General features: G+C 54.2%; 1 protein-coding gene across 1 annotated transcript in view; it reads left to right on the top strand.

Moving 5' to 3' along the window:
* The window catches only part of ALOX5AP (arachidonate 5-lipoxygenase activating protein), a 6,589-nt gene extending 811 nt beyond the window's left edge, over positions 1-5,778 (top strand). Inside the window, exons 2-5 of the mRNA XM_038174752.2 lie at positions 2,972-3,071; positions 4,151-4,221; positions 4,649-4,730; positions 5,353-5,778. Coding sequence (XP_038030680.1) covers positions 2,972-3,071; positions 4,151-4,221; positions 4,649-4,730; positions 5,353-5,515 — 416 coding nt within the window. The 3' untranslated portion in view covers positions 5,516-5,778. The remainder of the gene's footprint in view (positions 1-2,971; positions 3,072-4,150; positions 4,222-4,648; positions 4,731-5,352) is intronic.
* Positions 5,779-7,815: the final 2,037 nt, after the last annotated feature.

Below are 7,815 nucleotides of genomic sequence, written 5' to 3'. Positions count from 1 at the left end.
TTTTGCCCCGGGTGCACTGAGATTGTCCGAGTTCAATGCGAACCAGAAGCACGGTGGGGATCTGATGCAAACGCTAGAAATCTTCTGCCGAGGCTTCTTGGTACAAACAGGAGATTTTCACCGCGGGCAAACTTCACAATCGGACCTAGGAAATGGGCTGTGCTGCAGGGAGGGGAAGTGGTGGGAGCTCAGCGTGAGCCTGGCTGCCACCGGGCGGAAAAAGAGCGAGGACTGGTGAAGTTTTGACGTAGGCACTGAATGCTGCATCATTCAACCCAATCCTCTTTTCTGGTAAATGCCCGGTGTGCAATGTCAGGGGTGGCACAATAGGGTGTCACAGCACACACCACAGATAGAAAGAGCTTCCAGATGTGTTTGTCTGACCGGATGCCTGACCTTAAATGCTGCTCTGCCCTCTCCCTCTCCGTGCTGGCTTTGCCTTATCTTAACACCCACCCAGCCGCTCTCTCACTCCCCTCCTCAAAGGGACAGGGGGAGAAAATGCAATGAAACAGCTCGGGGGTGGGTAAGGGCAGGGAGATTGCTCACCAGCTCCCGTCATGGGCAAAACAGACTCAGCCTAAGGGAGAGCAATGTAATTTAGTGCCTGTTGGGAGCGGACTAGCGGGCTGTGCTCAGCCCATGGCACGTTGTCTCCAGCCCCCCTGCTCCTGCGTGGGCTCCTCTCCACGGGCTGCAGCTCTGGCCCGGGGCCTGCTCCTGCGGGGGCTCTCCATGGGCCGCAGCCTCCTCCAGGCCACATCCACCTGCTCCACCGGGGGCTCCTCCACCCATGGGGGGGCTGCAGCGTGGAGATCTGCTCCATGGGGGACCCATGGGCTGCAGGGGGACAGCCTGCTCCACCAGGGGCCTCTCCACAGGCCGCAGGGGAACTGCTGCTGCCTGCCTGGAGCACCTCCTGCCCTCCTGCTGCACTCGCCATTAGGGCAGCAGAAATGCTTGTCAAGGGCTTGCAGTTGTGCTAAACTCTTGCTGTGGTTCCCGTTCAGCACAGCAGAAAGAAAAGCCGACCTGGTGAGCGCTGCTGCTCCAAATCCGGGTGCAGGCTGCGGTGCTGCTCCCCACCCTCATTTTTTGCCATCACCTTGCTCATGTCAGGAGTCTCCGCATCCTGCAGAATGACTCGGGTGGCCGGAGGTCTCTGAGTCATGCCTGTAGCTTTGGTTTTGTTCTTGCATCACTGCGATGTTGCAATCCAGCAGCTCTGAGGGCAGAGCAGTGCTCGCTGCCCAGCACATCAGGGCAGAGGAAGCCACGTGAAGTGGAAGGAAGGGGCAGCCTTGTACGCTCGCCAGTTTTTGCAGCCGTGCATCGTGCAGACGAGCCAAATTAAACCCTTCGGCCTCCTCTCTCCTCACACCTTCCTGCTCTCCTCACTGGCCTTGGCTTGTGAGAAACCGCCTTCTCACCTTGGCAGCCAGAGAAGAGCAGGAAATACAACTACAGTGTTACGAGCTGCTTCACACCGCAGAGTCTCCCATTTCCCCAGCCTAACAGGAGCACGATGCTGCTGTTCGGTGTTTTGGGTTTGGTTCTGCCAGCCCAAAGCCACTGCAAGGGCTTCCTCTGGGTGGGACCTGCACATCACATCAGAGATGTTGAGAGCTTCCAGGAGAGATGCCTGGATTTCCACAGCCCAGGAGACCCAGGACCCCCAGGCCTGTGCAGCCCTGATGCTGGAGGCTGGGAGTGGCTTCCCATCACAGGAGCTCTGCACTGGACAACAAAAAAATGTCATTTGTCTTTGACCAGGTCCTCCTAGACCCCATAAGAAGGTTAATAAACCAAAGATTGGGTCAGCGAGTGGAGGGGGACACCAGGAGCTCTTGGTGGCTGTGCTGCTTGATGGGGTCAGCTCTGGGCTCTCCAGGGCCAGGTCCTCCAGGACACCGTGCTGGTGGCTTTTAGTGAATGCTGACTTAAAGCCCTGGGGGTTTTTCCGGAGGAAGGCTGTGCATACTCAAGGAATCACTCAATATTGGAAAGCAAATATCTCAGAAGCTTTTACTGAAGGCAGTAGCAGTACAAAAGACACACCCCCAGCATCCGTGAGGGGGAAAAAAGAAGTAGCTCATTAGATTCCAGGGAAAAAATCCTATGGATTATCAAATCATCCTCCTATTGTTGCGATATTTATTTATTCATTTTTTTTTCTGCTGTCTTCTCTTTTATACGCATCTTCGGCTAATATTCTAAACCACGGGGTGCCTTGGGTGCACTGAGATGGGGCGCGTGATAACACAACGCTTGCAGCTTGTAGCCTGCCACAGCTCTGCCTGCTGTGTTTAGACCCGTGATGGATGGTCTCCGTTTTCGTGGCGGTAGATAAAGCAGGTTTGTCAAGCGCACCAGACGTTATCTCGAGGCACGGCGTTGTTGCAGCAGCTAACATCCTGACACCACACCGTTGCTTAAAAGTGGGAAACACGACATGGATGCGCAGAGATCTGTCACCCAGACAAGGTTTTCAATGAGCCCATCAGGGAAATGAACAGGTCCTGTAGGATGGCCTTGTTTTGGGAAGTGGGTGCCACTGATAGGGAAGGGAATCTCTTTTCTCCCTGCTCCCTTAGAGAGTGAGGATGGAGTTTGGTGGCTCTGCCTGGGAAGTTTTTCCCCCGGGGGCACAAATGCCTGAATTGTACCTCTGCAGGTAAAGGAATTGAACAGGGCTCAGGGCTGCTGGTCACATGTGAGAGCATGGGGACCCCTGAGGTGACAGCACATGAAACCCTTGCACAGAAGGTGATGTTTCACCATGGTAAAGTGAGTGTGCCAGCCACATCCTGCACCGCCGCGCATCTCCTGCTGTCCAGGCACACATGGGGATGCTCACGACAGCAGAACCGAGCCCACAGGGACCAGCTGCAGAACTATCTCCAAATCACATCTCAGATCAAACAGCTTGTGTGCTTTGTGGTGTTTTTTTCTTCTTTTTTTTTCTTAACAGCTTTTTTTGCCAGCAAAGTGGAGCATGAGAGTAAACACTGCAACGGCAAAGGGATCCAGCGGCCGGGGTCCTCTGCTTTTGACCGTGTCTACACTGCCAAGTGAGTAGCAAGCTCATCTCCCTCTTCCTTAGGGCTTAATCCAAACCCTTTTGGGGTCCAAAGGTGGGTTCCCAATGCCCTCAGCTTACGGCTTTGCTCTGCAAATTGCCGGGTGCCTTGCAGCAGCGCTCAGACCCGCAGCTTTTGGTTGTGTTTGCTGGTGAATGCAGGACTTGCAGCCCTGGCGTGTAGGGTGTCCTGTCATTTGGGAAGCCCCAGGAAGCACCTAAAGCTGGATGGGTGCCACAAGCACATTGGTGTCCCCAAAAGCTCAAAAGGGAAGAGATGGTGACTCGAGGAGCAGGGGGGTGGCGGAGCTCCTAACAAAGCCCTGCTCCTCTCTGCTCTCCACTTCCCTGCCGCACTCAGTGCATCTTGTCTTTGACATCCCTTCAGAGGGAGCAGGGGGGGGAAATTAATTCCAAACCAGAGGAGAAAAGAACATAAAGTATTTTTTATTACCCGTGAAGTGGTGGCATGGTGCTTGAAAAGGCACGGGACATCAAAATGCTGCCCTTCACAGCTGTGTGACCTCTGCAAGAGGAGAATGCCTCCCTCTGGAAGAGCGTTCCCAGCTGACGGAGGGAGTTGGAAATAACTCCTGTGCACATGCAAGGAGACACATTAACTTTGTCAGAGCTCCTTTCTGCCATGCAGCGCTCCTCTTGTTGTTTTCACTCGGCTCTCAGTGCCCTTAACTTGATTAATACGACTTAAGCACGAGGATTTCCCGAGCTGACAAAGCACACATTGTCTGTTACGCATGCTAGAGGAGGCAAACGCATTTCCCAGCTGCCAGGCACATTCGTGGGGCGGTTTGTTTCCCCGAGCAGGCAGAACAAAGGTGTCCATTCTCTGCAGGAGGAGGTGGCAGGTAAGCAAATCCGTGGGCGAGGTGGTGATGGTGCTGGGGCACCGGCATGCGAGGAGCTGCCTGCAGCATCCCTGTGCCTGCGTGTGGCCATCGTGGAGCTCACACTGCCCAAATCCACCTCACCGTCGCTCGTGGGTGAACCAAAATGATTTTCTTTCTGTTTTCCCCGTGTTCTGATTTTTCTCGCTCACAAATTCCTTCCTAGCCAAAACTGTGGGCATGCCTACCCTACGTTCCTCGCCGTGCTTTGGTGCGCCGGACTCCTCTGCAGCCAAGGTAACACTTGTTTTTATTCCCCCTTCTCCCTGGCATGACTTCCAGCAAGGGATAGAGGGCATTTTGGTGCTTCGGACCATTCCCAGAGGGTCATTTCCCTCTGCTCAGGGTGGAGGGTTTGGTGCTGGCTGCTGGGCATGCCACCCTATTCACCCTCAGAGCTGGAATTGCCTCATTTGATTAAATCACCAGAGCTGCCCTGGAGGGGGCTGTTCTTTCTGGAACAGGGGAGCTTCATGGCCAGGGGATGAGGTGTGGGGAAAGCCGTTCCATTCATTCCTGGGTTTCTGATGGGACCAGGTGCACCTTTTGCATGGCTGAGGGCAGAATTACACCCAGAAAGTCCTCAGGGAAGGGGGAGTGTGGACAGTACACACGGAGGGATCCAAGCTGGTGTTGGTAATGTGTTCTTCTGTGCTTTATGCAGCTCCTGCTGCTTTTGCTGGCCTGATGTACTTGTTTGTGAGGCAGAAGTACTTCGTGGGCTACCTGGGGGAGAGAACGCAGAGGTAAGACTGTGCAGAGCCCTTCACAAAACCCAGGCTGCTTCAGCAGCTCCTGCTCAGAATCACAGAGCCACAGGGTGGCTGAGGCTGGCAGGGCCCCTGGAGGCCCCTGGTTCCCCCTGCCCAAGCAGGGACACCCAGAGCAGGCTGCCCAGGCCCACGTCCAGGCGGCTTTTGGAGCTCCCCAAGGAGGAGACCCCACAGCCTCTCTGGGGGTCACTGAGCAGAGCCTGGCTCCAGACTCTCTGCACCCTCCCGTCAGGGATTTAGGGACATGGATGGGATCCCCCTGAGCATCCTCTTCTCCAGGCTGAGCAGCCCCAGCTCTCCCAGCTAGTATTTGCACAATATCTTCCTCTCATCCTAATCAAGCAAATTAAGCACATGAAGAATAAAACTGTTCCACAGCCGTTGATGGCTGTGAAGATGGACCAGGTCCCTCTGAATGGCCTCTTCTAAGAGCTTGCAGGTGGCAGAAGTGCAAGACAGAGCAGGAATTCTCCCCCTCTGTCACAACCCCTGGGCTGCACCAGCCGGCCTCAGCCACAGCAGCTGGAGGCCGAGGCCTCCTTGAGGTAGGTGGCCCATGATAACCAGTTCCCTCCCTCCCTTCCCGTCTCCCCAGCACTCCCGGCTACCTGTTTGGGAAACGCATCATTTTGTTCCTGTTCCTCATGTCCGTGGCTGGGATACTCAACTACTATCTCATCTACTTCTTTGGAAGTGACTTCGAAATGCACATCAAGACGATAACCAGCGCCATCTCGCCGCTGCTGCTCATTCCCTAGCTCCCTGCAGGACGGAGGGGGGCAGCCTGCTTCACGTATCGATACCCAGAAGCAGCTATAATTCAGATGTTTTAAAAATGAACCTATAACCCTTTCAGATTGCTGTAAATCTAATGCTCAGTGGGCTTCGTAGTTTGATTTAACCTTGCTTTTTCCTTCAGGAAAAAGATTTATTGTGAGCGCTCAGCATGCCCAAGGAACGGTAACAACTTCCAGTTAATTCTTCAGAGGTTTTTTTCTATAAACTGAAGCTTGAAAGCTGACTGCATGACTGTAAGGGGTATTTTATGCTTCCATTGTAACCGTGCTGTCCTTAGCTCCTGTCATGAAGAGTAGGAGCTTCTCAGCCTCACCCCTGAAGGATTGTGCAGCCACAAACATCTCCCACATGCATGCAGGTTTTCAGCATCCTCCTGCACCCAGCTGCCCACACAAATGCACAGGGCACCCTTTCCCTTGCATTTGTTGGTGACTGAGAGCAGGAGGACAGCCAGCTGGCCCCTGTCTGGTCTTCTTTGGTCAATACACGTGTGTGTAATGCTCCCAGCACTGATCCCATCCACGCCTTGGCCTGGGCCTTCTCCCAGAGCTGTGTCTTGAGTCAATGAGCACCAGGTATATTGCGAGGGGTGGGTTTGTTTAGCTTGGCTTATTAAAGCAGCCTAAAAGGATGAAACCCCTTCACTGCCATCTTTTCACTTTGTGGAAAGTACCCGGAGGCTCGGCAGGACGCGGGCAAGCGACACAGCCCCGGGCTCTTGCAGGAGCTGCTGGTGGCCGTGAGCAGCCCTGAGGGACGTGTCTTTCTCACCTCCCTCGCTAATTAGCAAGCTCAATTTGCCACCTCCGTCACTAACGATGTGCCCCTGCATGCCCATGCCAAGCAGCAGCCTGATGAGAGAAGCAAAGCGAGGCGGGCAAAGAGCCCGGCACAACCTTTTGTAGGCACTGCTGCCATAAGAGCGCTTAAGCTCTTAAGCCCGTCTGATTACCACATGCGGGACGGGTAAAGCTGCATTTTATGACTCCTTCGGGAGGGACGGAGTCGTGGCTACGTGAGAAAAGGGCTTGCAGAGCTGCGTGCTGAAGACAGCAGCCTGCCTGCTTTGCACCACACTCCTCTCTCCGTACCTCAACAGCAGCCACCCACCCTCGGTGGTGGCCACCACCCTTCCAAGGGGCCAGCTCTTCCACCAGCACCCCCGGAGAGAAGGGGCACCTCCTCGAGGCCTGGAGCCAGCACTGTGGCAATGTTCCCGCTGCCGGCACCGTCACTCGGTTCAGAGGAGGGGATGCTCTCAGGGGCTCCACCAGCACCACGGGCCTTGCTCTCCAGGCTGCCTGCTCGCCCTGAGGTCTGAGTCCTGGTTATGGAGGCCATTGCTTATTGGAGGTGGCTCTCCCAACCCTATGTGTCCGCCCTGTGGGTGTCAGCAGCCCGGTGAGGCTCCCCTGGCGTTCTTTTTGTCCTCTGCAGCCCACTTGAGCTCCTTCTCACAACTCCCCCTAGCATGGAAAGAGAAGCACCACCACCTTCCTGATTCTCTCAGCTATAAAGGGTAAAAGATGAACCAAATGTCTCTTTGGGGTCAGAAAAGCCACCCCAGCACTCTCAAGGTTCTCCGTAAATGGCTAGCTTCCACACACCTGTGTGTAGGTGAAATCATTTCAGGTCTAAGTTATTTTCCAAGGGAACTAAGTCAGGCCCATCTTCTGTAAGCATTTATTTTGCAAGAATGTCACCTACTTACTTCCTCAACGCCTTTCTGATAACAAAAGAAATGAAAATGTAGGCAAAATCTATTTTCCATCTCTCTATAAATGGAAGCGATGAGAGCCCCAGACACACAAACAGGTGGTGCACGAACGGAGCGCTATGCAAATCCTCCGTGAATGTCACACTCTGTTTTCTGTGCTGCCAGCAAGGCTTGTGGTTGCATTTGCCTTTTTGCTCTTTCTATGAGGAGAGGCCGCTCCGGCTTATTTGGGCTTTCCCTGCCGCGCTGCACAGCTCCAGTTTTGGCTTTCTGCAGGCAAAACCACCCCATTCTCGGTGCTGCAGCCGCCAGCGCGTTGCACACCGGCACGCCAGGAAGATGCAAGCGTACATCCACCTGCAAAAATAAATATATTAGCATAAAAGTCATGTGGGTGCATATTGGGGTCATATAGATGTGGACCTACAAGGACTTTCTGTGTGGGACATGGTAACAGAGCCCTGTGCTGGCTCTACGTGATGTGTCCATATGCAAAGGCACAGGGTGTTTGCTTACTACATCCATATGGACATATATAGGAGC

The sequence above is a fragment of the Anas platyrhynchos genome, chromosome 1, assembly GCF_047663525.1.
Source record: "Anas platyrhynchos isolate ZD024472 breed Pekin duck chromosome 1, IASCAAS_PekinDuck_T2T, whole genome shotgun sequence".
In the NCBI taxonomy this organism is placed as follows: domain Eukaryota; kingdom Metazoa; phylum Chordata; class Aves; order Anseriformes; family Anatidae; genus Anas; species Anas platyrhynchos.
This window is presented reverse-complemented; position numbering and strand designations above follow the sequence as displayed.